Raw genomic sequence first — 17,433 nt, forward strand, 5'->3', positions numbered from 1 at the left:
CAAAAATCAGTTGACTGTAATGTGAGGGTTTATTTCTGCACTCTAATTCTATTGCATTGATCTATATGTCTATCTTTATGCCAGTTCCCCACTGTTTTGATTACTGTAGCTTTGTAGTAAGTTTTGAAATCTATGTGTGAGCCTTGCAACTTTGTTCTACTTTTTTAAAGATGGTTTTGCCTATTCAGGGTCCCTTGACATTTCCATATGAATTTTAGGGTCAGCTTGTCGATTTCTGCAAAAAAAGGCAGTTGGAATTTTGATAGGGATTGTATGACTCTGTAGATCAATTTGAGGAATATTGCCATCTTAACAATTGTAAATCTTCCAATCCATGAACGCAGGATGTCTTTCCAATTATTTGGGTTTTTAACTTTTTTCAACAGTGTTTTGTAGTTTTCAGTGTACAAGTCTCTCACCTTGGTTGAATTTATTCCTAAATATTTTATTGTTTTTGATGCTATTCTAAGTGGAGTTGTTTAGCCCTGGAATCTTGAGAAAATTTCTTAAACTTTCCAAGCTTCAGTTTCTATGCATGTAAAATGGAAATATTGAGTACCTACCTTCTCCAATTGTTGTGAGGATTAAATGAGTTAATTCATATAAGGGGCTTGAATAAGCTAGATGGTTCAAGCTAAATGTTAAATATTAGACTGTGAACTCTCTAAGAGAAGGAATTTTGCCTTACATATTTTTGTGACATATTTTTTCTTCCCCCTGCTCAGGTAACACCTAGCTCAGTACCTGTTCTTACTGAAGGAATATAGAAGGGTGGAAAAATTGGACTATATCACATAAATTTCAGTTCCTAAGTTTGAAAGTTAACGTTGGTTAGTTCGGGACACTGATTCCTCCTTATACGCACATATTTTGATATGGCTTGTTTTCTTACACATATAAATAAACCTTGCACAATAATTTTGTCACCTCTTAAGACAGTGAATTTTCTTTTTAAGATGGTTGAGTGAGCCTTGACTTCTTTGGTGAACCCACAGTTCTTTATGTGCCAAAATTGTAAATGAAATTCAACGGTCTTAATTTAGGACATTGTAAGTCCTGATTTTAGAGAACCGAGTAGTTTCAGTTGTATATTAGTATCTAGTACGAAAAACTATCTTTAGGTTAGCATTATAAAAATACTTCTTTTTTCTGATTACTGTTCTCTGATGTAATTTCTAAAATTCATATATTGTACCAGTAAAATATACAAGTGATAATTATTTTGTAAGTATAAAATAGAGAAAGTTTTAAAACTTGACTTCATGGTGACTAGAGCATTGGATCTCACCCTGAGTGTAACAGCTCAGTTATCTAAGAACTTGTGTTACTTCTTCTGTCTCCCCAACAGAGCGAGGGTTAAGAGTGCCTTTGTTCTGTTTAGTGGCTAGATTAACTATTAATGATACTCTGCTGTGGTGAGAAACCTGTAGACAGTTTTCAGGGATTAATTTCATTACATTTCATTGCTAATAGAAGGCATTGATGGTGAGGCTAATAGAAATAGGAATTTATTTAAACATTCATATTTTCACACTTTAATGCAGTTTTGTACTTGTTTCTGAAATTCCTCAACATAAAAATAACGAAGCAACGGCAACAAGTACTGTGTGATGAACTTAAAGTTTTATGGTGCTCCATACAGTGTTAGGGTGGATGATCTGGGGTCTTGGCCTGGTGCAGACACAACCCTAGCATTGGTCTCTTTTCTCTGCCTTCTTGCTTGGTGGCTTCCGGGGGGGGCGGGGTGGGTGAGAAGGGGAATCCCAATTTTAGGGGATTGACCCACTTTCCTTACTAGGATTTGGAAATCAATAACAAGTCTTTCCTTTTAAACTAGCATTTCTTTTGGGTTATAAGTTGCACTCAGAATAATAATTTAAAAACTGACAGAAGGAAAACATTTTCTTTAGTAAGTGAAGTTTCTTGTAAGTGGCAGCATTAGCTACCTTGAAAGTTTTAAGCCGGAAACCTAACCAGCCTGAGACCACCTCCTTCTTCTCCTCCAGTCCCCCACCAATTCACCCCCACCCCAGCCCACCCCATTGTAGAGTTTGGAGCATACATATTGTTGGTTGGCATTGTGCTATATTCAGGAACATAAAGTAATACTGTTTTGGAATTATAGCAGGAGGAAATTTGATACCAGAAAAAGACTGCTTTTAAGGAAGGTGGGTGAAATTGAGACTTCATTTTGAAAAATAAAATCAGATTTTAGAAGTAAGCTTATTTTATTTAACAAAAGTTCAAGTTGTAGTTGAAAAATATGTACTGAGTTTACTGAGTTTTAGAAGGAAGAATGTATCAAGTGTTGATTGTTTCTGACATACATATTCGTATTAAGTTTTATATACAGTTGATCCCTGTGGGTTCTGAATCTGTGGATACTGAGGGCTGACTGTACTACCTCATTTATATAAGGGACTTGAGCATTCGTGGATTTTGTTATCAGCAGGGGGTAGGGGGTGGGGTGGGAGTCCTGGAACCAATCAGCGCCCCCTCCCACCCCATGAATACCAGGGGGTGACTAATAATATGACTGGATATCTTTTAAGTAGTAATACAATTGTAATGTTGGATATTTTTGCAGACTATTTAAGAGTATTATTGTTTTCCCCTGTTAGTCTCTCATAATCAAATAATTATCATTCCTGAGACACTTAGCATATTATTGTCCTTGTTGATTACTCTTAACAATTACTGACCTTCTTAACTCCTTTCTATATTTGTCAGTGGGTTTGCCTGGGATTCTAACATTTCTTTAGTATTGTCCGTCAACTTTGTCTAAAGTTCCATCCTTTGTTGCAGATTTTCAGTGTTCACTTTGCTCTGGACTTGCATTTTGTTTGAATTGTTGGGCTGTATGACCATCAGTGAGAGACTGAGCAGAGAAGGCATTTGATGGGTGGGGGTAGAGGCTGGTGAAAATCAGGGACAGTTGTTTGAATGGTCAGTTTATCAATGGGCATTTTTTTGCACAATTTTTGCTTTTCTGTGCATTCTCATCACAAAGAAAACTTGAATAATGAATGCTGGGATAACAGGCACTCCTTTTTAGGCTAGACTGATCTTCGGGATGTTGGGAGCAGTTAATCATTGATCTTCCTAGATGTCTCAGAGAGCTTGCTTTACTCCTGTCCCTTTATGAAGAGGCTCTTTTGTGTCAGTCTCTTGAATTTTGAGTCAGGACCTCAGTACTTGGTCCCAGATGGTAATATCATGGATTGACACCTGAGCAGGAAAAGTGTCTGCAGGCCCTCTTGCGAGCTTAAACAGGAGCCCCTTAAAGATACTCGCTTAAGGTGAGAGAAGGCCATAAGTATGCATTCCAAGGCAGTAGAATCTGTGAACGCGTGAAGTAAAGAGGAGAAGTAGTTACTAGTTGGTAGCGAAGGGAGAAATGGAATTATCAGAGGAAATGGATCAGAGGTTTTGGCCGCCAGGATGGGGAAAGGTTAAGGTGGAGAACAATCCCTCGGAGCACTTGGTATTGTAACTGGGTTTCAAGAGCTGCCCCGTCTTCTGAACAAGATTCTGGTTCTGAGGCCTACTGAGGCATTTTTTTCCCCTCCTCTTAACTTCTAGATGTATTCTTGCTGTATTATCCTGTCACCTGAAGTAACCTGAGCACATACCTGTTTCTTGTAGCCTGAAATGGCTCCAAATTTGCCAAGTGAGAGGAAATGTAGTAAATCTGTTAGAATAACACCGATGTTAAAAGGATGTAGGTCTACGAGTTTAGGTAGAACTGTTTGCCCAATTATGATGTCTTATTTAATTTCCACGTCATAAAAGTAAGCGTCCTTTGTGAGCTCATGCTTGGTGTTTAGTGATCTTAAAGGACGCGGAAGCGGATCCTCTGCATGGGAGCCCTGTGTTACGCTTCTGCTGCTGTTGCTGTTAGGATTCTAGGTGGATTCGGGACGGCCCAGTTTCTCTTCTAGGGTCTGAATCTTTGAAGCACCTCCTTTTCTGGACTATGTTTGGTAGTAGTTACTGTTCGCCGCTATTCCTTGTCAGGGTTCTTAGGGATTGGTTCAACTGTGCACCCTAAGTGTTCCAGGAGTCTTCAAACTCATGTTATTGAGTAGAAAATGAAGTATTAGAGATAGTAGGTACTACTTGCTTGTTTATTTGTGAAATAAGGAAATGTGAGTTTAACAGGAAAACCGTAATTCATAAAGGAAAAGACTGGTGGGATTAATTGCAGAAAAATAAAGTATAGGGTCCTGGATACTGTGAAATATCCAGTATAGATATAGAAAAACAACTAATTTGGGGGACATATTTGCAGTGTGTGTAAGAGAGCATCCTACGTGTGGTCATGGTAATAGGTGACTCAGGTGATCAGAGGTTCAGGACACTATTGGGGAACCCAAGGCCCTTAACCAAGGGTGTTTGGAATCATATTGACATGAACATCAAAGCCCCCCAGGACTGTGGTGTTTATCGTGGTAGAATGAACATGGGGAGTAATCAGACCCATGGCTGGTATTGATAAGGATTAGATAGGAGTGTAGAGGGAATGCATGGCCCTCAGTGGATACAATGTTAACTTGGTATTTGTGAACATTCCTGAACCTTTCAGTCCTTCTGGAGCTATAAACAGATCTGAAGGTTTGAAGAAAATGTGAAAATCATGTTGGAAACCTTTCCATGAATTATTTGAAACCTTTTTGGTTTGTAGCTTCCAAAGTCACCAGCCAGAAAATGGTTTAGAGCTTTAACTTTTCTTTCTAATATATGTAAGACAGACATATACTTCATTAGAGCTATGCAGTTTAATCTTGGAGACTTTCAGCTTAAGTGCACAGATATTATAGAGATACACTGAAGTGTGAACTTTCTGTCTTTTTGGAATGAAAAATTGCCACAGTGAAGAAGAATTCAAGTGTCACCTCATTACTGCAGTGGCTAGTTGATAAACTGAGAATAATTCCTCTAGAAAGGAAGGCTGAGACACAGGTTAAAGTTTAATTTCCACATATAATAATATCAATACTATAGTGATAAAAAGGTGAATGTTAAGGTTGGTAGTAAGAAGGAGAAGGTGGATTAAAACTATAGAAAAGCTCTTTAAAATGGGACAGACCTAGTATACCTCATTAGGTCATTCAACAAATATTTATTTAGGATCCCATCCTTTGCTAGGCAGTGAGGGCTTATTACTACGTGCCAAGCACAACACTGCGTGCCTTTCATGGGTTATGTCATTCAATCCTTACAACAGCCCTTCATGTAGAATTATTATCCCCATTTTATAGGAGAGGAGATAGAGGCTTAGAGAGTTTATTTCCCCAAGGTCATATGGCTGTTAAAAATGATGGAGAAGCCTGCTTTCAAATCCTAGGCTGCTTGGCGGTGGATCCCGGAGCCTGAGTTCTTAAATGCCATGCTCTTTTTAAACGGGGCGTTACTGAGCATTCACTATGGCACCAGGTGCCAGGCTCTGTAATCCACGTAAGACTCCTCAAGGTAAGTTTCATTATCATCATCTCAATTTCACCACTGTGCTATGTGCTCTCCCCAGTGGTAGTTTGGCTGTAGCCTGTGGTAGATTCTATGCTCTCATTAGATATTCATGCCAGCTTTATAATGCCCATTGGATGAAGTTGTTAGCTTAAACAATTTGGAAAAACTCATATTTTAACAACACTGAGAGGATATTTCTGTACAGGCCCACTGTATTTTATGCAACTAATTATTTTCCTTTCTCCTTTACATTTCATATTCCTTGGATTTCTAGAATCAAGATTCTTAAAAATTAAAATTCATTTTACCCTTTAAAAAAAAACCCCAAACTACTGAGGTCTACTTTGAAATCCTGAGACTGCCTATAGATTTAGTGGGATTGTGTTTTATTTTTGGTATGTGAATTTTTAAGATTTTGAATAGGAAAACGCATTTACAAATAGGAAAACAGCTTTATATGTGAAATAGTCTAGATAATAGGCCCACATCAGTTTTATTCATGTAAAATTATGTGCTTTATATTAATGGTTAATATTTTAAAGGAAATGTGTTAGGTTTTTTTTCCTTCTCTTTTTCCTCTTTTATTTTTATCTCACCTTCCCTTTTTGTCTATAATCTTTTTTTTCCGAATCAGTATCAGCAATGATCTTTTAATTAAATTGAATTGGCGCTTATATTTCTGTTGTAGATAGCGTTGTCAGTCCTCTCCTAAAAGGACAAGTATATTATCTGCTTGGTAACTGGGTGTTGCTGTTCACTTGCGCTGTACTGCGAAGGAGGAGGGGAAAATTAAGGTGTAAAACAGAAGTGTTTTTCTAAAGGAGTTAGGGAGTAGATATAAATGTATCTTTAAAGACAATCAATATATTATAACAGATTAAAATATTTTTAGTCTAAAAATTGGGATTCTGGTTTAATATTTCATTCTTAAGTGATAAAAACGATTCACTGAGCCATATTTTTCAGGGCTGGTGAAATAGAAGTAGCCAAGGGTTGCCTATCTGTTTATTACAGTCTGTAACTTTATTACCCAGACTTCTCAAATTATCTGGTATGTTCAATCCAGTTGTTAGCATTTTTGGTTTGTATTTTAATTTGCTGCATTTAAAAATCTTCCTGTAGAGCCATGCTAGTTCTACCTTAAAAAAAGAAAACACCCCTCTGCTTGAAAGGAATGGTACTTCCTGCTTTCATAAACAGTCATGTGCATAGTTTAGCAAGGCCTGATGCCTCTGGAGCTTTTTCCCTTTATAGCACCATTGAATCCCAGTCCTAACAGAAGTACTGCGAATCTTGTGGCCTCATTTTGAACAAAAGGGATTAGAGAAGAAAAATCTCTTGATATAAGGCTTGAAAGCAAGGGCAGGCAATCTTGGTTGTGAATATTTTCTGATTTTTCCAGAAATCAAGCAGAAGATTGAGCTGCTGATGTCAGTTAACTCTGAGAAGTCGTCCTCTTCAGAAAGGTACAGCTACATCTCTTGCATGAACAATTAATGGTGTAGCATTGCTAAGAAACAAATCAGGGTGTATTTTTTTCTTGTCAAGTTTGCTGTATAACGTATCGTATTGCATGCTGGTCATTGTGCTGTTTTGAAGACGTGTATTTCGGTAAGCTGTTCTGCTTTTACAAAGGGTAATTGATTTAAAAAAAAAAATAGTGAAGCCTAATCAGCTGCAGCATGCACACCATAACACAGCAGACTGGTGGTTCGTGTGTGACAGCTGTTGAAGGCTTTAAAAAACAATATACTTAGCTAAAAAATAAACAGAAATCTTGCTTTCTTTAAGGAAATACTAGTACTAGGTTTGCTTCCTGTATTTTGAGGTTGTTGCTACACAAAATTACCAGTATTGTTTGTAAGATCTAGGTTAAAAATACTTAGCTTTTGGTTGTATTAAATATTTTCTTATGTGGAAAGGGAGTGCCATTTGTAAATAGCTTAGGAATTGCAAACCCACGTATTAGTCACATTCTGAAAGAGAGATATGATGCTTCTTCAAGTCTGTGCTAGGAAATGGAACAGTCACTGCATGCAGTAATGGTTCATGCCTGCAGGTAAGGACAAAATGACTCAGAAGTATTTTTAAAGCAATTATTTTATCTGTCAATCGAATGATTATACCTGTAAGGAGATATTTTCATAAAATGCCTATTTTACTTAATAAATAGAATTAAGATATGTTTCTCTCAAGTCAGAAATGGGTCTATAGTTGCCTATTTTGATATGTAAATGTGTGTTCACTTCTGTTTACCAAAATTGTTTCTACTACATAATATTTTAAATTGAGGCTCTTGGGCATACAGTTGATGCTTACCTTTCTGTTGGTTACCTAATAGTTTATATGTAATGTTGGTATTTTGTATTAAGGTGCGTTGATTTATCTTTTCCCTGGTTAGTCTTCAGGGTTGTCTTTTTGTTCATAGATTTAATATTTAGGAAAATATTATGGAGAAATACTTTGGTAGTTGAAGAATGATATAGGAAAAACCCTGGAAAGAAAATGGGAGGTGAAGAACCCAGCATGGTGAAATGAATTTAATTATAGTACACTAGTGTATGGAGAACATGATGTGATGGCAAAATGATGACATTAAATCAATTTATTAGTATAATTGGGTGAAAGGCTCTGGCTTTAATTTAGGGAATTATGAATAAGGAAAATGTTACTGCCTTCTTTAGAGGTTGAACATAGAAAAATTCAGACACATTTGTGTTTATTTTTATGTAGCTTCTAACTTCTGGTTTGTGGCTAGCCATCCCATTTTAAGCATTCTCTTTGCTGAGATGAAAAACAATCTTCAGCCTTGTGAATATTCTGCCAGTAAAATGGTGGTGATGGGAAGGGGAGAGGATGGTGGTGTAAATAGTGAACGTACCGGGTACCAACTGTAATATTAGAGTTTTGTTACTACGAAGAGCATTCTTAATGGCATGACAACAATAATTACGTTGGCTTTTTGAGTAGCATGTGTTCTCTATTGAGAAATTGAAGGTTAAACAGAATGGGTGAATATTATTGAGAAACAAGTTAGGAATGGGTGAGGTTTTTATAGTTAAAATACACTCTTATAAGGGAAGATTCTAAAATATTTGGTGATTACATATATTTATTTAAAAATTATTATTATTGTTTCATCTAAGCTCCTGTGGTTAAATTTGATGGAAAGAGAGGATGAATGCAGACATGATTGTAAAGTTCAGAAATCTGCCACTGTGCTTATGACAACTCTCTACACGTTTTACCAGAGCTTGCTTGCTTGGTTACCCTTTTGGGGGGTGCTTACACATGTATTTGGCAATTGTGATATGCTGACTTAATGGGTATAAATGTAGTTTATGGCTAAGCCAACACTTTGCCAACACAGAAGTTGTTTTATTAATGTAGAAATATTAAAAATAGAAATTACTCTTTTTTCCTCCTCCTTTAAATAAATTATACAATCATGGCATCATTTGTCTTTTTAGTTTATTTGGAAGAACTTGAAAAACAAGAATCTGAAGTTTAAAAAAAAATTCATGGCTTAGGAAGACTATACTTGCCCCAGCAATTTAATAGTTTATAGTATCGTGTAGCATTACCACCACATTCTGCAATTCCTTGTTCTCTAATCACCTAAATTTTTAAAGTCTTTGACTGTTTTATTTTAAATAGTTATTTGAAGCATGGCATGAGTCTTTTTTTTTTTTTTTATAAATTTATTTTTTTTTTAATTTTTGTGTGTGTTGGGTCTTCGTTTCTGTGCGAGGGCTTTCTTCTAGTTGTGGCGAGCAGGGGCCACTCTTCATCGCGGTGTGCGGGCCTTCTCGCTATCACGGCCTCTCTTGTTGCGGAGCACAGGCTCCAGACACGCAGGCTCAGTAGTTGTGGCTCACGGGCCTAGTTGCTCTGCAGCATGTGGGATCTTCCCAGACCAGGGCTCGAAACCCTGTCCCCTGCATTGGCAGGCAGATTCTCAACCACTGCACCACCAGGGAAGCCCTGGCATGAGTCTTAAAGATACTTGGCATTTACCTATAGTCAGTATTCCCATGTATTTATTGGTAAAAAGGATGAAGAGACCCTGTTTTTCTTTAAAGAGGGGAGAAGCTACTTGTGAGAAACCAAATTATCATATGTCACGATTGATTTTTGTTCACTGTCTGCAGTATAGCATGATCTTACGTATGTATGTATGTATGTATGTGTGGCTGACTTGGGTCTTCGTTGCTGCGCGTGGGCTTTCTCTAGTTGCGGTGCGCGGGCTTCTCATTGTGGTGGCTTCTCTTGTTGCAGAGCACGGGCTCCAGGCCTGCCAGCTTCAGTAGTTGTGGCTCGCAGGCTCTAGAGCGCAGGCTCAGCAGTTGTGGCGCATGGGCTTAGTTGCTCCGCGGCATGTGGGATCTTCCCGGACCAGGGCTCGAACCCGTGTCCCCTGCATTGGCAGGTGAATTCTTAACCACTGCGCCACCAGGGAAGTCCCCTAGTGTGATCATTTGATATCTCAGAGAACCGAGTGGAGGAACGATGGTTTTAAGTACAAAATGTGATAGACATATAAACAGTGATGTGATATTCATAGTAATCTTTCCATCTCATATTTTTCACCCGCTTAATGAGAATTGCTAGTCCTGTGACAGCTGGTAGTGGTTGAATTATTTTTTTTCTTTTCAGACAGTATTGTAAAATGGGAAAAGCAAAACAAAAAATAAGCTTTATTTTTGTAGACTCTTAAGGATTATTCATTGAGAATACATACAAATATGATTTGAAGTTATATTATAATGGAGTTTTGAAGTTTTTTTGTGACCTGAATTAGAAAATATGTTAACAGATCTCAATACCACCTTGAAATTTTAAAAAAAATTTTTTTTTTTTTTTAACCTTTAACAGAATGGAGGGGTGTCCATTGAATATCATTTAGCAGGGGAGGTGTGGAGCACTTCTTTTCAGAATGGCTGACTCACAGGACAAAAAACAGTGGGGTGACAAAAGTTGTAATTTATTTTTTGGTTTTATATTTTGGAGAGAGAGAAAAATATCAACTTACCCATTTTTAAAATTAAGGACAGAGAACATTATTGAATGAATAAAAAAACAAATGAGCCTGATTTGTATGTTACTGCCAGTTAAGAGGAAGACATATCTGTTGCAAGAGAGATATCCCTTCTGCAGATTTTAGGAATAAACCCTACAGTAAATATTTTCCTTTTAATTGAGCTGCTGTCGGATAGATGGATTATATTCAGCTTAACCATGGTAGAGACAAGGGTCGAGCATAATTTTAGTTCTTCATCTGCCGCTACTTAATGTAAAAAAAAAAAAAAAAAAGCCGTAAAAATTTATTTGACGCAAAAATTAGGTTTTTCAAGTTTTTGTTTCTTCTTGCCTTTTCCTAGCTAGAACACTCCAGGGATGTGGAAATTTATGGGGTTAGAGTAGGTGGGGAAGAGGCGTATAGTAATAATGGTAATAGCTGGAAAAAAGGTAGTAATCATTTATTAAACATTTTCAGATACTAGTTTTAAGAGAGGAGAAAGCGGGGTGTGCTGTAGGGAGACTCTGATTAAGTCATTCCCAGAAAGGTCCTGAGTGAACAGAAAGCCCTTCGCTCTGCCTCAAATTTTTTCAAACTCTATTACTACTTCTTCAGTGAACTCATGAACAAAATCGGACAATACTCAATACAGAAGAGTTGAGCCCAGAGTGCTGAGAGCTATGCTTCCCAGTCCATCTAGGCTGAGTCCAGGGAGGGTTGAGGAGGTTGAGATAAGGGGCTTGAGAAGCTGAGAATCTGCATTCACACTAAGCATTGCCCACATCTGCTGTTGTAAAATGTGAATGGATGTTGTGATTAATAAGGTTCACAATTAGTCAAAAGTTAATGAAATATCAGTGCCTTTGTAGGATTGTATTTTCTCAGGGAACGGATTCTAAAAGGATCATCTCTTGTGTATGTGTTTTTGACATTTTTGGTGTTAAAAGGGGTCCTTATACTGGAATAAATATGAAGTAGTATCCTATATCTTTAGCATCCCACATAGCTAGCACATAGTTGACTTGACAAGTTGCTAGCTACCTTTTAAAGAAGAGAAGAAGGGAGAGGGAGAAATTATCATAAAAATAATTATGCTGTGGCTTATATTCTATGAATGCTATATAAACAGAATTGGTGAGAAGTGATGGAGATTGGTATGTTGCCCCTCCCCCAGTATAAGGGCATTTGAAATAACATAAAGAACCTGTGCTATTTTTGTGTATATATTTTAATTCCTTTTCTTAATTTGGAGCCTCTTCAGTGAAGAGAAAAAGGACATATGATAGTAATGCATGGTTGCAGAAAGCAAAAAGAGAAGTCTGGAAGGATCAGGAGAACAGAAGGGAGAGAATAAATAAATAAGGATGGGACCAGATGAGGAGAGAAGAAAGTAAAGGATGTTCAGTGGAAAATGATCCAGGATCAGGGTGTCTTTTATTTGCTCTTATGTTGAGTATATTTTCCTCCATGTCTCTGTGGTGAACTAAGAGTAGTCGTGGGAGGAGAGCCAAACTTTATAACAGATTCTCTCTTCATTGGACCTGCCCCCTTCCCATTCCAACTCAAAGGGTAGGACGGGCAGCTAATGATAACTATTTTTTCCTTTTCCACCCCTCACTCTGCCACTCTTGGCTTTGTTTCTGTATTTGCAGGATAGAAGTATTTGAGATGTAGTTTTTCTTGAGTGGTGAGATGCGTTGACGGTGGCTGACTGGGTTGTCTTCCATCTATTCAATCTTCATGCTTTCTTCTGCTTTTATTTAATATTTTGTAATATTTAAATTGTAGCTGTATATGGGAAAGTGCATAGATCACAGATCATTATAAAATTCAACTTATTGATTTTTTTTTTCTTGTGTAGTTTATGGTTTATGTGTTGTATCTAAGAAATCTTTGCCAAGCCCAAGGTCACTAAGGTTTTTGCTACGCTTACTTTTAGAAGTTTTCAGCTCTTCATATTTAAGTCTGTAATTCATTTTGGGCTTTAGTATTAAGGTAGAAATTGAGATTATTTCTGCACATGACTAGTCAGTTGTTTTATCTGTTTTTGAGTATTATATATAAACAGAAACCCTCTGTGTAGTCTTTTGGTCCGTCTTCTCCTGATGTTACCTATGTGAGATTCATCCGTGTTTTCATGTGTAGCTGTAATTGACTCAGTCTCATTGCTGTACAGTATTCACCATAGAAATATACCTCACAGTAGATAATCCATTCTGTTGATGAGCATGTGGGATGTTTGCAGGTGGTGGCTTTTAGGAATAGTGCTTCTGCGAGCCTTTGTATACATGTCTTTTGGCGAATGAACCTTTGCATACCATTTCTGTTGCGTGTCGTTCCTGGGAGCGCCGTTGCTGAGCTTCGGTGGGTATTGCCAGCTTTACAAAGTGAACGTGCCAGTCTGCACCCTCACCAGCTGTGCTCCAGGGCCTTGCCAACTGGTACTGTGTATTCTTTCTCTCTTCCCTCCCCTTTCCTTTTCCCTTCCCTCCTTTCCTCCTTTCTCTTGTAGCATTCTGGTTGGTGTGCCGGGGTGACCCAGAGTTTGAACCTTTTTGAGGAGGATTAGAAGCAAATAGGGGACTATTTCTGAGTACCATCTCTTATGAAGAAGATCACAATGAGAAGTTTAGACCAAACAGGAACCATAGGGTGTAGTCATTTGAGGTACTGCTCTCCCACAGACTGTTTCTAGTCTAGTCTTTTACCTGGGTCTTAGAGGCCACGGGTGTTAACATCAGTTTTCAGATTTGGTTTCAGTAACAAAGCCATTTCTTCAGCTGAACCTTATTAGAAACCTCTCAGGTAAAACATATAAAAGACAAGCTTGGACTGGGAAGCTGGGAAGTGACCAGAACCCAACAGTTGTTAGTACTCAGCCCCCCCACCCCTGAGAACCCCTCCGTAGAGCTCCAGCCCTCTCTACTTTAAAACTCTTTTTTTAAAAAGAGCTCCTGACTTATTTATTTATTTATTTTGGCTGTGTTGGGTCTTCGTTTCTGTGCGAGGGCTTTCTCTAGTTGCGGCAAGTGGGGGCCACTCTTCATCACGGTGCGTGGGCCTCTCACTATCGCGGCCCCTCTTGTTGCGGGGCGCAGGCTCAGTAGCTGTGGCTCACGGGCCTAGTTGCTCCGTGGCATGTGAGATCTTCCCAGACCAGGGCTCGAACCCGTGTCCCCTGCATTGGCAGGCAGATTCTCAATCACTGCGCCACCAGGGAAGCCCCCTAAAACTCTTGATGTAGGTAGGCCACACAGATCTGATGAAGAAATTACGACATTTTGGTATGTTTTGGTCTAGATGCAGTTCCTAAATTATTTTGTTAGTTTGTAACCTATTTAAACTTTGATTCTGTTTCCGGATGCCTCTTGGGAGGGTTGCCACATTGCAGCCAGAGCAAACCTTTCAGAATGCAGATCTCCTCAGGTAGGTAACTCCACTTTACAAACTCTTCTGCTGTCTTCCCATTGTTCTTGGCATAAAGGTAAACTCCATACCTGGGCCATTGAGCACCTATACTCTCCAGCCTAGACTCAGACTCCTTGACTTTGGTCATGTTCCTCCTGCCTTGCTGTTTTGCTGCTCCCAGCCCTCTCATCTCAAGGAAGCCCTGCCTAGGTCAAATTACGCCTGTTAGAACCCGTTACAGAACCCGTGCATCTCTCCTTTGCAGCATTTGTCACAGCTGCTGTTTGACAGTGGGCAGTATCGGTGACATTTGGTCTGCTTACTGGTTTACTTACTATTAGCTCCAACTTATGATCTTAAATATAGAAGTGCTCTCATCACAAAATATTTTTATTTTATGTCATCATTTGCAGCTTATAAACTATGAACTTTGTGGGAAGACTTTTTACGTTATAGGGAGATATCTATTTCTATGGTATTGGCATAGATTAATAAATTATAGCCATATATTGTTATAGTCAATTATATATATGTAATCATACGGTCAAGTATAGTCATAAGCTAATTTAACTCTTATGAACTGCAAGGTTACAAATCTTAGGTTTTTCTATCACCATAAAAATGCACAGTTTATTATTATTATATATGTATATATTTTTTTACATTTGTTTTAATGTAAAATAGAAATTAAAGTAAATCTGAACACTTTCCATCTTTGCGCCATACTGGTAACATCAAACCATATAGCCTTTTATTTCCCAAATGTCAGTATTTTGCATATTATCTTGGTGCTTTGTCATGATTGCACTCCACCCTCTACTGTTATTTACTTAATATCTTTTTTTGTTTATTTTTTTTACTGTGATAAAATACATACGACATAAAATTTTATAATGCTCTTTAAATGTTAATTTTCTTTAAAAGGGAATCTTTCTATCACTACCAGAACGGGAGAAACAGTATCATTTGCCTTTAAAAACAATTACTGTTAAATCCTGTCTAGATTCTGTTGTCTGATAAAGGCTTCAGGCCTGAGCCATATGCTCCCTCTGTTTACAAGGGAAATTAAATTGGCCAGTGTCAAAAACGCACTTAAGTATGTGTTAGCACCAAAGTGAGACTTGCTCTTTCATATACTTAGATTTAAAGAAACTTGGGAAAGGAGTAGTTTTCTCAGTATGTGATTCAATACCTAGTCCAAAGTATCACCTAAGATTATTTTATATACCAGCAGTGGCACTTCTTCACTCTGGGAACCCCCTTCCCCCAAAATGGTAGTTCAAGGAAGTTTTGAACAAATGTGAGCAGCTATTATAAGAATAACAATGGCAACAATAAAAAATAGCTCTAAATAATCATATTGCAGATTCCCTTTGGGGCAGAATTCTTTATGTACCAGTAGTTGGAAGAAATTAAGACTAATTTTAGTATAGATTACATTTGTCATCTATCCATCCTGCATTCATCCATCCAACATTTATCAGCAGCTGCTATGTACTAGCCACTCAGTTATTGGGAAATCAGGGAGCAGCAACAGCAGCACAAAAGCAGAAGAGGCTTTGGTGGGTGGCTTACCCCTGCCATACCTTGGTCGTTTTCCTGGGTATGCAGTGCTGAGTTACTGTGTCATGGATGACTCTATGGTGGGAGACCATTGGCACTCTTTGAAAGAATTACAAATAACCAGTAATTGCGTTTTGGGGGAACTTATATTAAGACTACTGCTGTGGTGTGAAGAGTTACAAACACAGTTGTCTCCCGACGGCCACTATAAGCGATGAGGGCCTCTTGGGGACTCTGGCAACCTGGAGACCACAACCCCATCTAAAGAGGTGACAGCTGATTAGCTTCTGCTGATAACTGCCATGTTGAAATACAGACCAAGTTGTGCCAGTTCTTGTGATTTTTAGGAAAAGTTGAAAATTTGCTTTTCATGTAACATCTCATTTTAAATGATGGTGCAGATTAAAAAACAAAACAAAACACAAACTTGTACCAGTCATTAAAAAAAAAAAGTACCTTATCTAAATTCTGTTCATGATAAACATTCTTCTACTGTACTGTAACACATTGATTTACGATTTGTGAACCACAGACCTGCGCAGATTTGCTGAGTTTCAAATCCTGTGAGTACTAAGCATTATCTGTAGAATACAAGCCAAACAGTTGTCTTGTGAAGAGATGTGTTTGTGGGTTTCTCTGACATTTCTAATGCGCAAAAGCACTGGTGACTGCTCCTCTAATAACCACATACTAAGATGCCAAAAATTCAGTAAGATTTCAACTGTTTAGAGTAGGAAGAACCCCCAAAAGAGATGCATTTCTCAAATTGGGGAGTTGTTATCTTCATTTATTTATTCTACAAATATTTATTAAGTACCCATTATGGTGGAACTTAAACTTTAGTAAATAATCTGAAAATTACAGAGGTAGAACAGTGTTCTGCTTGTACAACTGCCACCTCATCCTTTTTCTCCTTTCCCCCTTTCCTTCTTTTTCCTCTTTGCCTCCATCCCTCTCCACAAAAAAGATTTTGAGGCTAGCTAGAATAATATCTACAATGCAGTAAAAAGGGGTCAGAGAAAATTCAGGTCAGGGTAGAAGGTTACGAGGGAGGACAGTCAGATGCACACCCCGATATGTGGTGTTTGCTGTGCAGCTCCTGAAGGTGACTGACAAATCTGGCTTTACGTTTTCCGACAGCCAAACTAAAGAAAAAAAACGTAACATTGCTCTTATTATCCGTAAGGAGAAAATATACTAGTTTATTCAGGAGAACCAAACTTTCCGTAATTACGATTATTATTATTTAACATAATCTTTCCCACATATCTCAGAAGATACATTTATTCATTTTAGAAAACTCAGATTAAAAAGAAAACAAAAAGCCACCATGCTTTTATCATTAAAGGTCAGTCACGGTTATTAATTTTTAAGTTTAATTTTTTGTCTTAGTGTAACGTATACCTATAAAATTTAAGCAGATTTACTTTAACATTTAATAACACCATCACCAACAAGAAAACCCAGTATCATACTGATAAATTATTTTGGAATTAGCTTTTCACACTTAACTTATGCAATTTTCCTGTTGTTATTAAGTAATCTTCAATAGCATCATTTTTTTAAATGCTGTAATTTTAAAAGGCTGCACAGGACTGAGTCCATTGATATGGATGGATGTACCATAATTTTATTTATTGAGTCTTGATCTTAGAAATGGAATCACTTACAAAGCCAACTTGTAAAGCTCTCGATAGAGAGTGTTAAATTGCCTCCAGAAAGTGCAGCTTTACACTCTCACTGGCAGTGTATAATGAACCTTTTTGTTTACACGCTGATTTGGGATTCTTACATTAGTCTCTTTTTGAGTGTTGTATAGATGACTCTGAGCAATATGCCAGGCGATGTTGACTTATCAGTCCCTCTGCGCCTTGCGTCTTCCCTCTAGTAAAGCCAAATGTTGTTGTGGTACCTTTGGTGTTTCATTGGGTGTTCATAAGTGAAAGAGAGTTCAGTACGATCCACTTTAACAA

General features: G+C 37.8%; 1 protein-coding gene and 1 long non-coding RNA gene across 15 annotated transcripts in view; one reads left to right on the plus strand and one right to left on the minus strand.

Moving 5' to 3' along the window:
- The window catches only part of LOC309666305, a 386,060-nt gene that overhangs the window by 358,363 nt on the left and 10,264 nt on the right, over positions 1-17,433 (minus strand). The window lies entirely within an intron of this gene.
- SRPK2 (SRSF protein kinase 2) overlaps positions 1-17,433 on the plus strand; it is a gene marked incomplete at its 5' end in the record, with an annotated part of 247,870 nt that overhangs the window by 88,015 nt on the left and 142,422 nt on the right. For 4 of the 14 annotated variants that reach the window (XM_082473515.1, XM_082473526.1, XM_082473518.1 and 1 more), the window contains one exon: positions 6,872-6,935. The exons of the other annotated variants lie outside the window; for them this stretch is intronic. In XM_082473515.1, the coding sequence (XP_082329641.1) occupies positions 6,872-6,935 (64 nt within the window). The remainder of the gene's footprint in view (positions 1-6,871; positions 6,936-17,433) is intronic. 14 annotated transcript variants of the gene reach the window in all.

This window comes from Balaenoptera physalus, assembly GCF_965194825.1.
Source record: "Balaenoptera physalus genome assembly, chromosome: 8".
Classification (NCBI taxonomy): Eukaryota; Metazoa; Chordata; class Mammalia; order Artiodactyla; family Balaenopteridae; genus Balaenoptera; species Balaenoptera physalus.